This window comes from Mixophyes fleayi, chromosome 1, assembly GCF_038048845.1.
Source record: "Mixophyes fleayi isolate aMixFle1 chromosome 1, aMixFle1.hap1, whole genome shotgun sequence".
In the NCBI taxonomy this organism is placed as follows: Eukaryota; Metazoa; Chordata; class Amphibia; order Anura; family Limnodynastidae; genus Mixophyes; species Mixophyes fleayi.
The window spans coordinates 437110309-437130878 of record NC_134402.1 but is presented as its reverse complement, the minus strand read 5'-3'; the positions used below and the strand labels follow the sequence as shown (position 1 = coordinate 437130878).

The 20570-nt window shown below is 40.5% G+C and overlaps 1 protein-coding gene across 5 annotated transcripts in view; it reads right to left on the bottom strand.

The window, feature by feature from the left end:
* The window catches only part of PDZD2 (PDZ domain containing 2), a 216374-nt gene that overhangs the window by 37210 nt on the left and 158594 nt on the right, over positions 1-20570 (bottom strand). For 4 of the 5 annotated variants that reach the window (XM_075184731.1, XM_075184750.1, XM_075184767.1 and 1 more), the window contains exons 11-18: positions 20186-20411; positions 19704-19821; positions 15863-15995; positions 10383-10464; positions 9696-9799; positions 8437-8608; positions 3525-4306; positions 2436-2580 (exon numbers count right to left, since the gene is read on the bottom strand). In XM_075184731.1, the coding sequence (XP_075040832.1) occupies positions 2436-2580; positions 3525-4306; positions 8437-8608; positions 9696-9799; positions 10383-10464; positions 15863-15995; positions 19704-19821; positions 20186-20411 (1762 nt within the window). The remainder of the gene's footprint in view (positions 1-2435; positions 2581-3524; positions 4307-8436; positions 8609-9695; positions 9800-10382; positions 10465-15862; positions 15996-19703; positions 19822-20185; positions 20412-20570) is intronic. The other variant, XM_075184741.1, reaches the window with a different exon arrangement.

Below are 20570 nucleotides of genomic sequence, written 5' to 3'. Positions count from 1 at the left end.
TTTTATGCAACATTATGTCCATCGATGATGCCATCTTTAGGCTTAAAAAAAAATACAGATGGCCATTCTGCATAATAATATCTGGACTATACTAGAGACCTTTGCTAACTCCCAGTTATAGTGCTGGCGAGCAAGAAAGAAAGTCGGGAGATGCATCCTTTCTGCTTTTTTGAAAGGAGCTGCATCTTCTTCTGCCTCCCCTTACACTTGCTCCCCCATAGAAAGTCTCTCCCACTGCACTGCCACATACATCTTCAAACTCCTCTCCATACACACTACCCTTATCTCACTCTCGAATTAAAGATTTCTCCTGGGCTGCCCTCCACTCCACTGGAACGATCTCCCACGATCCATCTGACTGTCACCTAATTTGTGCACCTTCAAACGGGAATTTAAAACTCATCTGTTCCTCAAAGCCTACCAGCCATTCACCTAACCTTCTCTCCATGTTTGATCCTCACCACTCTCTTCTCCTGTCTAGCTACTCGCTCCTCTTGTGCTTGATCCTTTCCTCTGACTTCCTTTGTGCCTCCTGTCTGTTTGTCCTCCCTTGAGGATCTAAGCCCTTACAAGCATGGTCCTCTTCCCTCCTGTCTCTCTACCTACTCTTCTGCTCCAACTTCACTTTTCTAGCTATGTTTGAAGCTTCTGGAGTCCTGGTATTACTTGTTTATTGTTCTGTACGGTTTTCCCTGTATGGTCCACTGTCTATATTGTGTACGGCGCTGGGGAAAACCTGTGGCATCCTATAAATAAATGGTAATAATAATAATGCATAAGAAGCACACAGTTTTCTTGGCCTCCACTTCTACCAGAAGCAACAAATCGAGGGTTGCATCAGAGTCCGCCATGATTAGGGAGGTCAGAGGTCACCATGCACCACTCTGACATCATGTTCCCTAGAACATACAATAAGGTGTATAACATTTCTCTAACCGACAACAATATAAAATATCCAACTTGTACAGCAGAACCTCCATTTCAAAGCACTTAAATCAATAAAAATACACTTTACATATGACAGAACATCTGGCTTAACATGAAGTGAGGTTGGCATATAGCCATAGAAGTTATCCCAGCCACATAGCACACACAGTACACAGTTTAAGGCTCTGAACGGAAAGGAAATTGTAAAAGTATTATTTCATTATATAGGTCACCCCTACTTCCAACTAGTAAGGCTGTGGGAGTCCCATCTCTGGGAACCTGCTGTTCCCGAGCACAGAATTCCTATAGGAGAACTGAATGTTTCATGTTTAGAAACAAAAAAGGGATAGAATTACCATAGACAAAGACCAAATTACCATAGAATTCCTTGGTGATTTGGTAATCAGTATAGGGCTTCGGTTTGTCACAAGTTTCCTAGAACACTTCTTTTTCCCACAGTGCTTATTTCACACCATTAAAACTCCTGATCCACCAAAATTAACAGAATAAGAGGAGAAGAGTTTCTAAAATGTTTGTGTTCATTTGGCATTTAAAAGAAGTATAGGCTGAATTTTACAGCCGGAACGTGACATGAGTATCCTGGTTTTTCATTTTTAGATTATGAGCGTCCTGTGTTTGGTGCAAGACTGGAACTGAAGAAAAAAGGCATAATGCAATATTATTTAAATCTGCAACTTGACATCAGTGTATATAGTGCTTTATTCAATCAACTTTATACAACTAGTTTATATGGAATAAACCTCAGTGACCTTGTGTATCAGTTATTCTTGCCTAACCCTAGACCATTTTTAGTTTGGTGCTGAATTCTGTAAGTTGTGTTTATCAGAACATCTCAAAATTAGAGATGACTGACATACAACATGGGCAGCACGGTGGCTCAGTGGTTAGCACTTCTGCCTCACACCACTGGGGTCATGAGTTCACTTCCCGACCATGGCCTTATCTGTGTGCAGTTTGTATGTTCTCGTTTGCGTGGGTTTCCTCCGGGTGCTCTGGTTTCCTCCCACACTCCAAAAACATACTGGTAGGTTAATTGGCTGCTATCAAATTGACCCTAGTCTCTCTCTCTTTGCGTGTGTATATTAGGGAATTTAGACTGTAAGCGCCAATGGGACAGGGACTGATGTGAATGAGTTCTCTGTACAGCGCTGCAGAATTAGTGGCGCTATATAAATTAATGTTGATGATGATGGTGATACAACACGCATTTGAAGTAACTGCAATGTAGCAGACTTGAAAACTCTAGTTAAAACTGTAGCAAATTGCAGTCAGCGAAATTGTAGGTATGCAAACTGCAGAAGGAACTATCTAATAAAAATGACCATAAATCTGCAAACATATTACTTTCATTTTTATAACTATACCCCAATAAGCCCATATAACCCAGACTCAGACTAGACATCTACGTGCATTAAAAATAACCTAAACAAAAAAATTTAGCAAATACCTCTGAGAGCCGTTAACTAAGCGAGTGGTGCGGTTTTTACCTGATACAGGTTTCCGAACTTCCAATGTTACGGCTGAGGGCAAACACTGGACGTAATCACAGGTCTCCTGGTAAGACAAGTCACTCACGCGGATGCCGTTAATAGACAGAATCTCATCTCCAGGAGCCAACTTTCCCATAGATTCCTAACAGTATGATTACAATAGGACACGTTTTGTCAAATCGGCAAAGAAAGCAAGAAGGACAATGGCAGAGATACAACATTTGTTTGGTTTCCTTAGAAGAAAAAGTCTACTCAAATCAATCTTTTAAATATAAAAATACTTTTGTCACCGAAAAATCAAGAACATCTGATGCCTGGTACCCCTGGAATCTGGGACACCCCTGGTGAAACGCGTAGAGTCAGAATTTTGAAGATCATGAGTTCCAGCATCAGGACAACATTGGTCTGATACTTGAGAAGAAATATTTCATTTAAAAAAAAAACCCCAATTGATTTGGAAGGATTTCTCCTTAAAATAAATATTTCTAGTATGTATTACATACCTCCAGGTGAAATAAAAGACTAAATTTGGTTATAACAGACAGTATACCACTAGTAAAGTGCTAATTACTAATCTAGCAGAATCTGTGTGAATTTAAAGTAGTCCGTTATTAACAGAATGTACTAACAGTGTTCATCCCTATACTTGTACCTAGGGTTGTTTGCAGACAACATTTTGGTGTTGTTTTAGTTAATATTTTATTAGTTGCTTCTTGTATTTTGCATTGTATATACAAATCTTTAATAAACATGATTTGAAAAACCATGTCAATTTCTATATATTATAAATTAAAGAGGACACAAAAACTCGATCTATGAAAGCATCTCATACAACTGAACTAAGCCGCCCTCCTAGACGGTCACAGTGGCTTATCTTCACTCTCTCAATAAAAGTGTAAATGCAATCATTTAAATCCTGCAAAAATGTTTTCAGCACAGAACCTTGCAAGTACTGTAACTTGAATTTACCCTTAAACTGGTTAAATACAAACAATAATTACAATAAAAAACACTCACAAGGAATCAAAACTGTGAAATACATTTAACAAAACAATACACATAAAATGGGGATACAATTTAACTCACGTTATCGGTTTCCCCATGACTCAAGCCGGTTAGTATAACCCTTGTAGGTGATTCTTTGATTTCCAAATGTAACCCAACTGACTCATATTCACTACAGAGCAGCTCTACCGTTTCCGTGTTAGATCTGCCCAAAATCTCAGCTCCTTCCGGCTTCTTCACCTGTGGAACCATCTTTGAGGGCTTTGCAGAGGGCCTGTTGTCCTCATTTTTTTGCTTGGGGGCATTAAGGTTCTCTGAGCTCATCATACTCTTTACCCGGGTCACAGCTTTGTGTTCAAGTTTAGGCGACCTCTGTTTTTCAGGCTGTCCTTCTAATGGGTCCTTTATTCCTAAAGTATCCGGCCGAATCTCCGTCCTACCAGAGTAGTCAAAAGATTTAATAGCACAAAAAGGCGAGTCCACCACATGTTCTAATGAGCCGTCTTCAGACTCCATTGAACTGTCACACACAGATGGCCTTGCCTCACCGATAATACTTCTTGGCAAGTCTACCGATTGGATTTCGTCATCAACATCTAGCGGAGTAGTCATAACAATCCCGGAATCCTCATCGGCATTCTTCTTTCTGGTATCACCTTTTTTGCTGAAATCATCCTCTTCACTGGCATCGTCATCATCGTAGCAGACAATCCTTCCCTGCCGCTGGAGAGGGCTTCTTATCAACTGTGGGCTTCCTTCAACACCGGATTGGTTTGAGGGAAAATGTTTGTTACCTGGACTTTGGATTATTCCATTTCTCTGAGAGAAGCATACCGAACCTTGTCCCTTTGTTGCTCCATTTTCTATACAGAATGATAAAAAAAAGAAGAGGAAAAAAATATATACAAACATTTTAAACTTTTAAATATAAGAGTGGCGTCATATAAACAGTTTTCGTGCAAAGTTCAAAGAGCAGCATCTAATTGCTCCAAATTTCAATAGTTTATTTCTATGAGCAAAACAAAGAGGACTGCAGATGAGTAATTTGGACAAGTGTCCAAAGCACTTAACAGAAATGTTGTACAATTGAAATACGTCATTATGTGAGCATACCCTGTCACAGAGAGCGATTTAAGAGCTCATTATAACCTGTGAGATCCTGTCCTTTACCTTACAAATGCTGCTTGAACATAAGCTGGAGTTACCAAATAAAATGCCAATAGTTGTCAAGACGAAGGGGTACATTGAATGCAACATCTGATTGCCGTCACATCTGTCCAATCAGGCAGTACTTTTTGAAACTTACTTGACGGCTCCACTCCACCAGCAACTGCAGGAAAATTTTGGCTCCTCCTTTTACGCAAACGGAGGTTGGAAGGTAAAGGAGGAGATCCAATGCCTGTAACCACCACCAGATTTCTATCCACAGAGCAAAGATGTCAAAGAGGTGAAACTCTATACCGAGTACAGTCCAGGGTCTAAAGATTTATGGCCAATATCTCAGGATCAGTCATTCTAGAACTCATTAATCCTATGTTTTTCAATCACTATTAGTGTACAATTTTTATGATTTACAAGACTTAAGTAAAAACAAAATATCACCCCTTCTGACATCACAATAATACACCTCAACAACCAAGATTTTCAGATTATCATCGGCTGTTAACCCCTTACATACAACCCTTGAGCTCCCTATTCCTGCAAATGTTGCGTCTTTCAGTTAAAAAAACATTTGGACAAAACCCAGCGATATCAATAGAAAAAAAAGCGATCAGTCTTTAAACTCATACAGTTGTCTGCAAATACTATCTCTCGGGTTGGCAACCCTAGCCTCAACTACTTCAAAGATTTTACTTTTTTTTAGTTTTTGATCCATGATAAATGTATTTGTCCATCACTGTTCACATACAAACATTTTGTACTCTAGGAAAATGAAATGCTTCTGGCAGACAGCTCGTAGACCCAGACAGTAGATATTTTTTTTGCAGATCTTTTTTTTTTTTCCCAAGGAAATGTCTAGGCATTGGCCCTAATTCATGGAAACAGTTTAAACTTATTGTAGCAAAAGAATTGCTGCTAATTTATGAGAGGGCCCCCACTAATACCCCGCACACTGGATAGATGTATGGCATACGTCACTTGGAAGACAGTGAGCTCTATAAATTTTGTGTCCAGAACATTATGAGAACCACACTTCGTAGTTTATGGCGAAATCTATTTTCCATCCGCTTGCATAGTGGATGGTCAGTTTCTTGAAAGTCATAGAGACAGTTTATTTCTGACACATTATTTGTCAGTGCTGTTGGGGGAACCTGATCCTTCCATTATAGAACTCTCAGTCTGTGTCTTCCAGCTTAATGTCACTTCCCTTCCCACATCATGACACTGCTCTGTCACATGCAGCCCTGTCCTCACAGGGGGAATTATGACAGACAGCTGCTCTGACCCTAGTCAAACACACCTTAAAAAAATGTTATTCTCTGATTGAGGTCTATTGGCATTTAGTAATATGAGAGGAAGCCGCCAAATGCCATATAATGCTGTATTAAAGAACGCTGCTGCCTAATGGCCACATTCTTGTTATTTTTCAGCATACCTCAATTTTCAGCATAAAGTTTGGGGGGTCTATTTAACATTGGTAGCTAGTGGGTGGCATTAGGTATCACTTTGTATCGCTGCACACTGCTGCTGACCTAACTACAAATCCTTCAGCCTAACGGTGCCGGCAAAAGAAGGAACTGATCCCTGTGTCGCTATTGAACATACGCGGCTAAGGTCGCACCTGCACATGGTACCTTGTGAAGGATCCACAGCGCCTTTTCTGGAGGCGATGGAGAACTATAGACTCCATTGATAAGGGACGCCAAACGTCATCTCAGATTTTTAAGCTTTGCTTTTCGCCACTTGTGAAATTGGGTCACATCGCAGTCCCCATTGTAAGAGACTTACCTGTACCTCGCTCCTGTTCTCGATCACAGCCGCCGTTCTGTTCTTCTGGGTGGGCGGCGCACGGCTGCGGTCATGTGACGGGGAATGAGAATTCCTTTCTCCTATATCTTGCACGCTGTGACACACTGCCTGTGTCAGAGCAACAAGTTACAGCTTGTCGTCTGGCTCTCCCTCTCTGTGTATCCTGTGCCGCTTCCTGGTGTGCCCTCCGTGTATGACCTCTGGCTTGTTAGACCACTGCTTCTGGATTATCTCTGGCCGTGCTCCTGTGTGTCTGACCCGGCTATTGATACTGACTACTGCCTGTGCTCCTGTGTATCCGACCCGGCTATTGATACTGACTACTCTGCTGCCTGTGCCTCCGTGCATCTGGCCTGGTTATTATTATTGTCCTTTCCGCTGTCTGAGTATCAGTGTATCCGACTCTGCAACTCTTCTGAAGCTGGAATCTCTTTAGCGTATCCGACCCGGTTTTCCACTGAGACGTGACGGGATTCTTCATTGTGTGCTGATCTATTTCAGCTAAATTATCCTGCCGTGCTTTACCGCTGCAGAGTCTGCTCTCCGGATCTCTCATCTACAACCTCTCACCTATTACATCATGGGGCTAACCTAAGGGCCACGGCAGCAAAACCCATCTCGCCTTGCGGCGGTTCTTGGTGAAGACCGGGGGGTCCGTTAGAATCCACGCCTTGGAACGGCCTGTGATAACTCTAATAGGAGTCTCCCGCGAGACGTAACATCCATAGAGGTCTAAGCGGACTGTGGTAACCAGCGTCAAATAGGATAAGGCGGAAGAAATGTCCGACTTCTCCTGCTTTATATTAAAAGAACAGCTGTTTTTTCCCCATTTTTGGCAAATCACAGCTTAATAAATAGACCTCATAGTCTTTGTCCTAACAGTTGTACCATGAGCAGGGCTGAAAAGCAGGGCTCTCTGAGACGAACAACAGATTTATACAAGGCGGAACAACTTGACCTGAAAACCATGTCCCCATTACAGGAGCAACTTTGCCATAATCAAATATACAGAGTTTGACTTTTGTCTCCAACAAAATGGCCTCAATATCAGAATACTGGAGATATTTTTTTCAATACTCCATTCCTTTAGTTCCAGGAACTCTTAACTGTACACACGTGGCTTTACTCCCTGTAATCCAATAGCAACCCTGGGAGGTCATATAAATGTCCAGGACACTGTAGGACCATTTGTTAATTATAAGTTATACTCTTACTGGTAGGGTTATACAGATGTTTAAAGTCACTTCAGAGATGTATAAATATAATATTATATACTGGTTTCTTATTGATGACAGAAAAATGTTACTGCGGATGAAATAACGGAACATGTATTGCTCTTTAAAACCGGTCCTAAAGCCATCTGTCATTCTCTATGGGGGGAATTCAATTGACAACGTTACGCATGAGAATAACGCGGGCGCGCACTATTCCTGTTAGTACGGTAATTTTAACGCGGATTTCTGCTGAGCTGCGAGCAAAAATCAGCGCTGAAATGACTATACTAACGGTAACAAAGCGCACTATTACCGTGGTAACAGTAATAGTGAGCGGGCAGCATTATTCTCATGAGTAACGCTTTGCCAATGGAACTGCATGCAAACGAGAAATAGGAGTCAGGACCAGCACGGATTCCAAAATAAAAATGCTGTAAGAGGATTAATATGCTAATGGAAGAGGATTAATAAGATAAATAAGATTCTACCTATACAATCCTTATTTAATAGTAAATACTAATGCTGATCTATGGAAGGACATCAAGTCCACTTTAAAAGCAATCATTAGAGGAAGTACATGTTCTGCGTATTGAACAACAACAGCTCACTGTTAGTGACATGTGGTCATTGGGTCAGAGGTCAGGAGCCTGTAAAGCGGTGGGAAGTTTATAGGATGGCTGGAACGCATCTCCAGAGTGATGAGGATCACACATAAATTAATTAGCAGATGTCAGGTGCAGTGTGGGTATTACAGGACAGATATACACAGACAAAGACTGTTCAGAAGTGAACGTTAAGGGAAATCCTACTGGCAGTGCTGAAGGGAGCAGTGTTTTCTTCCATTGAGATGCTCGCACTCCTCAGACGCAGCTGCTCCTCCTCACTGGAGCCAGTGACCACCGTGTCGGAGAGGGAGGACTGGCTGGGGGCATCCTGGGAGAAGTACTGCGACAGCTCAGCTTCAGAGCTCACAGACGCCTGCTGGGAACAAGGAAGAGACATGATTCAGGAACTACATGTACTGCGATAAGACCTGCTCATCAGATCATACTGAACTATAAGAACTGAACATGAGGTACTTATCTAAGGAGAGCTCAGCCACTTCCCCACAAGATCCACATATTTGTGACTTTATCTTTAATTCAATTTAACTTATGATTGTGCTCAAGTTGCCATTTAAAGGATCAGTTAAACAATAAGACTGGTTAGTAACAGACTAGAGTCTGACGTTTCTCCAGATTCTGCAGGGTCCTCCGACATCTGTGGGAGCGCAGCGACGCTCCCCTCTCTATTGCCGAGGTGGACAGAATGTTGTCAATGCCCCTCCTCCATAAACTTTATATTTTATGAGGAGGGGCTTTGACAACAGGCGAGGGGCAGAAGCGGTGTGGAAAAAGTCACTAGATAGTTACAGACATTGGGGGATCCACAGGATCAGGAGGAACGTCCAACTCCAGATAAGTAATATTCAGAATTATTGTTTACTTAAATGTATTTTCAATTTTGGGTTTTCATACTACATACCTCCCAAATCTGCCGATGTAGGTGGGAATGTTTCGCCATTTCAGTAGCCAGGATTGTCCTGCCCGACTTAGAAAGTTTGAATGTTGGCAAGTATGATACTTAAAATGGGCATATAACCCAAATATTGTGAACTCGTTAACTGAATGTGCACCAAAGAAGGTACGGCTAAAGCTACATAAGTCCTTTCCACAAAATATAACTGGAGGAGCAGCTAACTAAAAAGTATTTAATCTACCTCATACTCAGGAACGTCTCTAGCACCTAGTGAGCTGTTGGTTGCATCTGAATAATGGTTTTGTCCTAGATATGGCTGCCTCCACTGCATGCAGCCAAGAGGTCCCATAAAAGTAAAGGCAATTTAATATTATATATATTTTCTAAAAAAATCCATCTATACAGCTACAGCAATGGAGGAATAAACTTGTACCAAGCAAGACCACATAGCTGCTCTTTGCAGAGCATACAACAAAGCATGAAGAAACACTGAAGTACTATTGCTATTTGTATTGATTTTAGTCAGTATATAGATCATCTCCACCCTTACCCGACTGGCGGGCTCCAGGAAGCGCTTCATGGTCCAGCTGAGCGGCGCGGATCCGTCTCCTTGTTTTGGCTTCACAGTTGGAGACGGGCTCTTCAAATGCAGACCTGGGATATTGTATTTAAATAAATGTTTTATCCACCAGTTAAAAACACAATTTACAGAAGACAAAAAAATTATATTTAACAATATATTCAATAAAAGTATTTATTTAAAGACAGAGGCTGGGAACTTGTGGCTCCCCCAGTTGCTGGGGAAATACAAGCCCTGCACAGCCTGGAGATGGCAGCTAAACGGCTAACGGTCCACAGATGTTGATGATGAATTGAAATAACAACATGCATCATTAAAATAAATAAAAGAGGATGTGTCACCTGTGTGGCTATACAAAGTCTACTGTATACAAAGTACACTCCTGGATGAGGGACAGACCCAAAGTGCACTTATTCTGCTGACTGCATACCGGACGGTGATCTGTCCCATCCTCTGACCGATGGAGAGTAGTGACATAGAGGAATATGATGACGGTGTCTGCGGTTAGCATGGTGGTCGAGCTTTTTAGCACACTAGTCAGAATACTAATCACCCAAACTAGGCAGCCTCTTCTGGGCAATCAGCAGGGGATTGGAGTAGTGATAGATCTTCTCTAACTGGTTCCACAATTGAAGATGCAGCGCACAAGTCACTTACCGGGGCTGTGAGAAGACCCAGGTTCCTTGTTCTCACGATGAGTGGTACGAGAGATGGTCTCATCCATTTCTTGCTCAGACATCTTCATGCAATAGAAAATAAATCATTAAATGCTGCAGCGGAATAACTGTAAGTAATGTTCACATAAAGGCGTGTTATCATCCCGCTTCCCACTCTGTTCTGTGCGCTGCCAAGTAGCGCTGACAGCACATTCCTGGGAGAACACACCACTCAATCACTACTGACTGTCCAGTAAATCGCCCTATAGGTCTGAAGACGAAAACAGCAACTGTAGTTAGGTATTGGTGATTTTCATGGATTAGGCTTATGTTTGGGTTTTTTGGGCTTATATGTAGCTGCATACATGAAACTAGAATGGCTAATAAAGGAACGGGTTGGTAAGGGGAACTGGATGGTAATAAACAGACAGCAGAAAGTACAACAGGACATCATAAAAGGATTAGGGAAGTGGAATTTATGTGTAGGCAAAGTCTTCTTTAGATGGCTGCATATTATACTTGTAAAGCACCTACTGTAACTACCCTATAAGCTGTGTGACCTAACAACCCATCCATCAGACTAATACCTCTAATAATGCTGCACAGTATGTAGGAGAGGACTGTGCCGACACAATGAGTGTAAATATATCAGATGGGTACATTACTTCTGCTTGGAGTGTACCTGTCCCCTAGACCTAGCAGGGGCAGGCTGTTTTGTAGGCTAAGCTAATTGTTATAGGAATGCAGCCTATCTACTCATTACAAGCCGGTGAGGCCTCTATAGCATGAGGCACTTTGGATGGATCTGACCAATTGGCACTTCGATCCAGCAACCATATGACGATAGTCCATAACTTGCGGTCAACACTGCACTGTACACGCAGGAAGACCAGCCTATGATATATGCAGTTTATTTTCTAGCCTGCAGCAGCATTTCACTTGCTAAAATCATGGTCTTATGGTTTGTATAGAGGATATATTGGCTCAGTGCCTTGTAAGATACACAGCTCTTTGTTACTTGTTAACCCAAGGTCTTATGAGGTGCATATATAATACACCTACTTAGTATCAATATTTTTAGAAATATATTCTAATTCTACTCACAACTGATGTATTTTTCTCTCTAGTCTGCTTAGCCTTGAGATATGGACTTTGTTTTGGTATTCAATGGCATAATGCCTAATATTTTACATACTTGGTACTCTTGCACGGTTATTGCCTACGTAATCTGAACTTCCAAAACTGATGTCCTTGTCTCTGTAAATCAGAGTTCTTGCAATACCAGATCTGTGTGTATTTCACAGACTCTACGGCCAGCCGTGTTGATACACCTTATCTGATCACTGACCACTCAAGAAATATCGGTGACAAACTATATCTGTATACATAGATATATATGTATAATATTTTATGGAATATTTGTTACCTGCTATATGAATGACTGTCTAATATGGAATACACAAGTCATAAGAATAAACTGCTGCTGAACGGAAATAAAGTCCAGGATGAGTAAATCTCACTGGAAATTCTCATCATCTGCTCCTGCAGCATATGGAAAAACTATGTATATATGAAAGCAAATACAATTAACAATGGGCATATGTTTTATATTGTTACTTTACAATTGCATTTTTTATATTAACAGGGGACGAGCTGCTGTCTTTAGATTGCTGAAAAAAAATAAAATAAAACACAGACGTTGGAAAGCTTAAGAGCACATTTTCTGAATCATCTTTATTTTATTATTCTCTATACAAAGGGGCACGCTGTCAGGTCGCTGTTATGAAATGTGACGTTACTGCAGTCACGGAACAGAGCGGTTTTTACGGAACGTTACGGATGAGTGAAAAACTAACACCCAAAATCTAAGTGGATTTATACAAAACTACTCTTGACATTCATCAATACTGTGTACAATTGTATACATATGGACCCATTCCTTGCCAGAGTTTTGCAATTTTGCACCTTGGGTGACTACACCATTTTTCACAGTGTTACTGGGAAAATGTTATGTTTTTTATCTATTCTATTTCATCTATTCAATATTTTTTGGGACAGATACCAATAGTACTAATACACTAACCAGACCATCACCGATACCAGCAGGTAGCCAAGCCTGGACTGGAAATTCACTTCTGCTCGAACTGCGGCATGCAATTAATGCAGGATCTTAAGAAACAAGACCCGTGCATCCAGGTAAACAAGTAACTGTGGGGGTCTGGGGAGGGAGGACGGAGAACCCCAGCTAAAGCTTTACTCTAAGGCACTATAGGAAAACAAGGGGATGTCCAATGTAGATGAGCCCTTAAACTTCTGTCATGGTATAGAAACTTTTATACATAGGATTTAGATGTAAAAACTGCTCTCGTACAAAACATATTACGGAAAAAGCCAAAGTCAATAAACCAAGCCATAAAACCCGCTGTTTTACCAGAACATCTTAATTTCATTCTCCGCATTTTATCTTGTGACTTACTTTCCATTATCGTGTTTGTTTAGAAAAGAAATCAGAAGCTTCTGTTTCTGTATGAAATTGAGAGCGAGGGGAGGACACATTAAGCATTGAATTTAAATGCTCCAACTACTCTAACCCTCTAAGGTGATGACAGCCTTACAAGATAAGAAAATAGTGAACTTCCATTATTATTTTTATTATTATTACCATTTATTTATATAGCCCCACTAATTCCGCAGCACTGTACAGAGAACTCACTCACATCAGTCCCCGATCCCATTGGGGCTTACAGTCTAAATTCCCTAACACACACTGACAGACAGACTAGGGTCAATTTTGTTACCAGCCAATTAATATACTAGTATGTTTTTGGAGTATGGGAGCAAACCGGAGCACCCAGAGGAAACCCACGCAAACACGGGGAGAACATACAAACCCCTCACAGATAAGGACATGGTCTGGAATTGAACTCATGACTTCAGTCCATTCTTCCAAGTATTTAACACTTAAGGGTATATTTACTAAGCGGCGGTTTTCGACGAACCACTGCTCCTCGGCGCTTTGCTGTCATTTTTTTAAAACGGCAATTTTATTAAATACAAAACCCTTAATGTCATAATGCTTCCTTTACAAGCTACAAGATCAGAAAGCTAAAAACGTAAAAAGACCCGAGCAGAACGGCAGTGATCTTGGTACTCACATGCGGCTGCTAAATACGACAAACGGTGGGTCCCACCGGAGAGATTCCCACTAATATCCTATTATAGGTGGTGGAAAACCCCTTCAAACAAACACTTAATCCAAACATTACCCAGCCCTACCTTGGTATGTAAACCTAATCGTTTAGGCAGCCGAACACCTGGACGTAACCCAAATCTTAACCAGAAACTGTGCCCAAACTTTAAACATCTCTAATCCTATAACAAAGATCTAATTTCATCGAACAAAATGTAAACCTGCAAGAAGTGAGCAGGAATGTAATAAAATATGATTTTTTTTTTGCCAATCGGGCCATCTGGTTTGACCGCTTACCTTATTAATCTAGGATCCTGTCCCGATGCCAAACACTTATGAATTCCTTTACTGTTATTTTTACAATTAAATCTGCTGGAAGTTTGTTAATCTACCACTCCGTTTTCAGTAAAATAATATTAGCCAATATTACATTAGTTTTAAAGAGTATCTACATGAAGCAAAAGCTGAAACACACCACGTCTGGCATATTTTTGGAGTACCTCTCATGTGTTAGAAAAGGGTGGTGGTCTACTAATGTGATCTTTACCTGGGGCCTACTAGACGGGGTCTAATACAACAGAAACAAAACTAATGTAAAAGAAAGGAGCAAAGAAATTGAAAAAGTACAATGAGGTCCAAAAAGAGACAATTCCTAAATGGTTCTATTATGGTTTTGAAATTGTTCCCGCACTGTCGCTCCCCCAGGTTGTGAGATACACAGTTAGAACCACAGTCTTTAAAACAATATGATAATTGTTTGGCATATATCACATTCAAACCCTCTAGGGCATCTGATCGAAGCGAAGTAATCTAATTTTTAAAGTTTTCAATCATAAATGCTAAGTTTACCAATATTTGCAAAATCCCCCTCATATTAGGTTACACGTGCACATAGCATGCAAGTTTTTTGAGAGTTAACATAGCTCCTTTCCAAAAACATCATACTTATGTTTCCTAGCCTTACGTGTTTCCAGGTGTTACTAAAACTAAACAAGATGGACCGATGGGAAAACTGGAATTCAGAACGTGATTGTATCTGCTTTGAACAGATGTAGAGACTCCTTTATTAGTGATGATTGCATTTATTTAAGGAATTGAATAAAATGTCCAACTTGATTACTGAGGTTTTGATGGAGGTCCGGTTAGATCTCAACAGGGTATAATTTTGGTGGTTCCCCTGTTATGCCCCATGTAAAATTGCTTCCATGCTGTGGTTTGGCAATACAGATTCACACAAGACACTGTTCGTAGCTTCATATGCGTAAATAGGTTATATTGATAAATTATGTCACAGATTAGTAATTAAAGTCACTAAAATAATCTCTAAACTTTTAAACCACCATCACTATACATGTCTTTTATGATTTTATTAATCACTGTATGCCCTCCATGTGCACCGGTAGATGGGGGATACCAGAGGAAAAATAGTTAGTGGGAGGAAAGGGCAGACGATCCCCTCCCCATTCCATTGTCTCCAGAATTGTTCCTGCTCATCTGTTGCCAATAGACTGAGTGCCATTGGATCTGCAAGCTCATACACGGAGCACGCCTGCAGAGTAGCTGATATTCACAATGATGTTAGAGCAATGATGTGGCCAGGGGAGCCTGGGACTCCTGTGGTTAGAACCATTTGGAGGCTTAATATTAACATATATATTTTACTTCTTCTTTCCTGTAGTATTTCTAACCTCTGACATACACTATGATCTCCGTTCCTTTCACTTGCTCAGCTCGTGAAATGTTTTCCTCTACAGTCACCAACCTCCGTTCACCTTTTCCTACACTGAGAATACTTTTGGCCCATCTTGTTTTTTAACCAATGTCTAAGAGCACAGGTAGATTATACCATCTATTCTCAGCTGTGTTTGACTTCATTTGCTATTACATTGTTACATGTACTTACTGATTTATACTACGTACATTCAGTGTGACTGTCTGACCAATCCGTTGATGCCCTCAAAGACCTCTCTCCCATGTACCAACCAATCCCATGATTGGGAAATTCATGGTGGAAGGGGCACCATCAACACTGTTGCCTGGAAATATCAGGCAAAATATAACAGGAGAGCAGAGTACAGGACCGGAACGCTGGAGCCTTCGGATCAGGGAGAATGCAGGCACAGAGACAAGTAGAACGGTATAGTCCACCGCAGCTTACTGATTTTGGGTGAATACTTCTTTAAGTATCTATTGCTTTATTTTGTACCGTTGCCATTTTTTAACATAAACATAATTTCCAGTAACATTTGCTCGGTTTACTATAGTGTGTGAAGTCAAGACGCTGTCCTCACCTTTGGGTTTGGGTGCCGGCTTATGATCAGGCTGACGGGCCCTGGTCCGCATTCACTCAATATGGCATATGCTTCGCTTAATGCAGCATGGCGGAGACTAACAGAGTCAGCTTCCAGGATCTGATCGCCGCGGCTATAATTACAACATCAGCAGTGGTCAAACATAATTAGTAGCAAGTCATTTTTTTTAACAACCTCTAAAGATGGCCAGCGGCTCTCCAAGTATTATAAAACTACAAGCCCCAGCATGCTTTGCCAGCCAGCAGGTAATGGTTAGCTGGCAGGGCATTCTGGGACTTGTAGTTGGATCCTGGAGAGCCACAAAAAGTTCAGGAATCCTTTAAAGCAGTGGTTCCCAAACTGTGTGCCACGGCTCCCTGGGGTGCCACGGCGATCACACAGGGGTGCCGCAGCCAGGGCCCGTGGTAAGCAAGGCAGGGGACTACTTGGTAATTATTTTGGCTTAGGGGTGCCTTGAAAAAATTATTGAGACCTTAGGGGTGCCTCGAAGTGAGAACGTTTGGGATCCACTGCTTTAAAGAATACAAAGGGAGTTCTTATCATTATTTACTAGTAAATCAAGTGTGTAATTGATTTGCATGCAGGTGTGGCTGAAATGACGTTTCCCTGTCATACCAGAGCTTTGTCTACGTCAAACAATGTATTTAAAGCACCCATGAGACACAAAGCTTATTGAAGTGTTAACCGTGCTTTATTAATGACACTTTATTCAAAGTTTTTGATAAAGATGTATATTCATATTCCATTTTGTACAGAAAGGCTTTCTGTATATTGTGTGACTGTGCCTGATAGGTAAGCAGCATAAGACCTTCTCCTATATGTCTATGTGAAGCAGCCTCTGGAGAAATGATACGGCAGAGAGATCCACTGATGACAAGACCGCACACTGCAGTAATATACGCAACTGAGTGGAAGCCTCTAAGTTTTATACAATATCATGTGGACAAGCCCTAAGTTTGTACTAAAGTCACGCCACCCTGCTATCAGCACCACCCACCCTCCATCCTGCAGACTAAAGTACTTCACTTTGTCAGACACCTAAATAAACAAAAATGTTGAGATTAGTGTCCCTTTAAATTGCAAATCAAACACATGGTGGTTACGATGAGTAACACATGTCACTAAGTTGTCATAACATTTGTTGCTAAAATGCATGTCAGACACCCAGCTCTTAGTACAGGACTTTAACCTGACTTCTGCTATTTGCCAGCAGGACCAATGTACATCCATGTTTTTCCACCTATTTGGCTTGTCTAAAGAGGTCAGTGTGGGGTTTGAACACAGCATTCATACTTAAGCCCTGTTATGCCCAGATTCAATGAATCTAACCAACTGTTATTAGCTATTCTGAAAGAGCTGTCCAATTTCAAAAAGCTTTAGAAGCCAATTATTGTTGAAAAGAGCAAATCAACTGGAACAACAAACAAATGAATCATGTATATGAAAGTGCATCATGGACAAACAATGGCATAACATTCTAGAAGACTGACATTTCATTTATATATGGGATTTCAGAAATATTAAGTGTGCAGATAATGAAGTATATAATATTGTTCTACTGTGATGCTTTGACTTATCAGTTGGATACAAATTGATTTGCCTCTGTTGCTGCAGTGTTGCATTTATTCAGAGCATAATTTATAACCACTTAGAAATGACCAAAGAGTGCATCCCACTTTCATATACTTATTTTAATTCTTTTTATGCTAAATATTATCCAAGTAGAAAAGAAATATCACTAGCACTAAGATTTTTGAAGATAATTAGGGGCACATTTATCAATGTTCGGCAAAAGTGAGAAATAGTTATCAATCCTTATTTGATTGAACTATTTCTCAAATCTATGAACAACAGATCACAGAAACAGCAGTTCCAAAAAACTGCTGTTTCTGTGATAAAAAAAATCATACTTACCCCCCTCTTCGGAAGCGCTGTCTCCCGATCTTCTCCTCGTTCTCTTCATTCTCCAATTGCGCATGTGCAGTTCCAAGAACAAAGATCCCCACTCTGTCGCTGCAACTATCGTTGCAGAGAGAGATCGGTGAGTGACAGGGGGGGGATCATGTGATCCCTCCACACATGTGCTGTCCAGCTCTGCTCTTCGGAGCAGAGCTGACAGCATTGGATTTCTTCGATTATGATAATGTCCGCCGGCTGCAGCTTATCAAGACAAGTTTCCGAAAAAAATGTTTTTCGGAACTTGTTAGATTTGAGCTGGGAGCAGTCACCATACCGTAGAATGGTGACTGCTCCCAAAAACGAAGAGGAGTGCAAAGCAGCAGATATCCACTGCGATGCACCTTTCATAAATATCCGGAGGACACCCAGGGAGCTTAATTTCACGGTAAGTGCACTACCGTGCTTTCATAAATATGCCCCTTAATGTTGATAAAAGTCATTTCCTTTTAGGATGCAAAAGGTATTTGATATTATCAAGCAGAGTACTTCATTCCATTATGTCTCCTGTAAACACAACTCCATAAAAAATATATGGGGAATATATACAAGTTTTGCCATTTAGACTCCAGATTGATTACATCGTAATTCCTTGTGAAAGTTCATTAATGTTCCTTTCTACGGATAAATAATTCCGGCTCATTAAGATCAAAAACAACTTAAACCTCTTTGATCTGACAGATACATATTTTAGCGTGTGGCGTTTAACAGTGTCTTTCATGATCGGTGACACCGATGGCATAAATAAATCAAAAATTTAAAACGCGGAATGTGTTGTAGGTGTAGGAGATTGAGCTGCATAATGAATTAACTGCTGGGACTTAATCCAGAATAAAAAGCATTGAAGAAAGTCTGCAACAATTCACACTGAACGGTGTCATTATATAAGAACATCTGGAACGATTCACAAAATAGATCATCTAGGCTGTCTCAGAAGGATTTCCCCGTTTATTAAAACCATATTTTCAGTAAAAAAAAAAAAAGATCCTTTCACGAGAACTGTTGATTTAATCTTATGTGACTTTGCTACAATTTTCGACCAAAGTGATAACTGCGTACTGGTTTAAGTGGAATGACTACATCAAACAGGCTTTAATATACTAATATATAGCTCTGAAAATATACACAACTGAAACATCTGACATGAAAGAGTGTTCGCTCCCGTTAGATATATGGAACGTTACACTGTATAAATGGAAACAGCAAATATTTAGTAATAGTGATATGATATTTAGGAATAGTCGACTTGAATAAAACAGTAATACAATTACGGTTACCGTTCAGCAGTGGGAGAGAGGACAGCAATTATAAATATGGGAATATTCATAGTTGCAAACCGCCCTTAAATTCTATGGACAGTCCTGCGATTTGGAGGTTTTAATTTTGATTGGGTCTGAACAGTATCACTCCGAACGCAATTATCAAAACCTGTTCTTAATAACATCCATGCATGTGCACAGTACCACTTCCCTAATTCTGCATGCGCACAGTACCAATTCCCTTATTCTGCATTCTAGATTAAATTATTACGATATGTAATTATTACGTATACTGCACACATTCTCTCCTCCCCCAACTAGTGGAATCATGGTAACCCAACAGCATTCCAATAAGTAATATATAGAATACTTTAAATGAAGGCACTAAAGGACCAAGAATCTCCCACTTGTGGTATCCCAGTGATTACACCACCAAAGAATAATTCCATGTGGATAGTCACTTTTAGATTTATTGAGAAAACTGTGTAAAAGAGTAAACATTTATTGTCATTATGTCTTAGATCATTGGAGCAATTGTTATCACTTAATTAAAAAGCATAACTGAAAAAAATAAAAATTGTGTTTCGGATTTTAATGACGCGTACCTCAGTCTTCCATCCATCTTGGCTACGGATCCTGGCGCTAGGCTGTGAATATAAATCCCTGGTAGGCTGTTTTCAAGTGTTAGGCAGCAAACGCCAATACCTAAACCAACACCGGGTTCTGTAACAGGGACACAGCAGAGGATATAGTCATTAATGTGCACTAAGTGTTCTCCTATAACTTAACACACCCATGAATCCCAAATTCAGGTCTTGGAACACTGATTAATACAACAAGTATTTCGTTATTTTGACCAATATAGATATAGACGGCAATGTCGTAAGGAACTGTAATTTTGAGTTTGGTTACAATAATGACATCTTCATACAAATATTCTCTATTATTATGATACTACAACAAAAAGATCTATTGTTCCTGGCACAATACTGATCACAACAATTTCTCTAGAAGATCTGAGCATCCAGCACGGTTACAGCGCCTTCTGCTCCAAGGTTCTAAACATAGAAGTATATTTTTAGTTTACCTTTGTTAAGTGTTACGTCCATGATGATCCTATCTTTGGGGCCTGGTCCCTTGCGACACAGAGCAGAGGAGTCCCCCTCGTCCGAGCCGGGCACAGGTGTCCCAGCGCCGATGCTGGAGTTTGGGGAATTGGAGCGGCTCATTAAGGTTGGGGTGGGACAAGGTGTGAGGCTGGGGCTGCGCAGCCGAGTGCGCACTGTTAACGTTATCACACCTTTCCTGAGTTGCTGTGGAAAAAAAAACATACATAGCAACAGGTTAATAACACACACATATATGTCTATATATTTTATTACAAAAGTGTAATAAGAGAGTATATTAAACACTTCTGCTTGGACAGTCCCATGAACGTATGATCCAAAGGCATCAAACTTAGCGGGAAAATT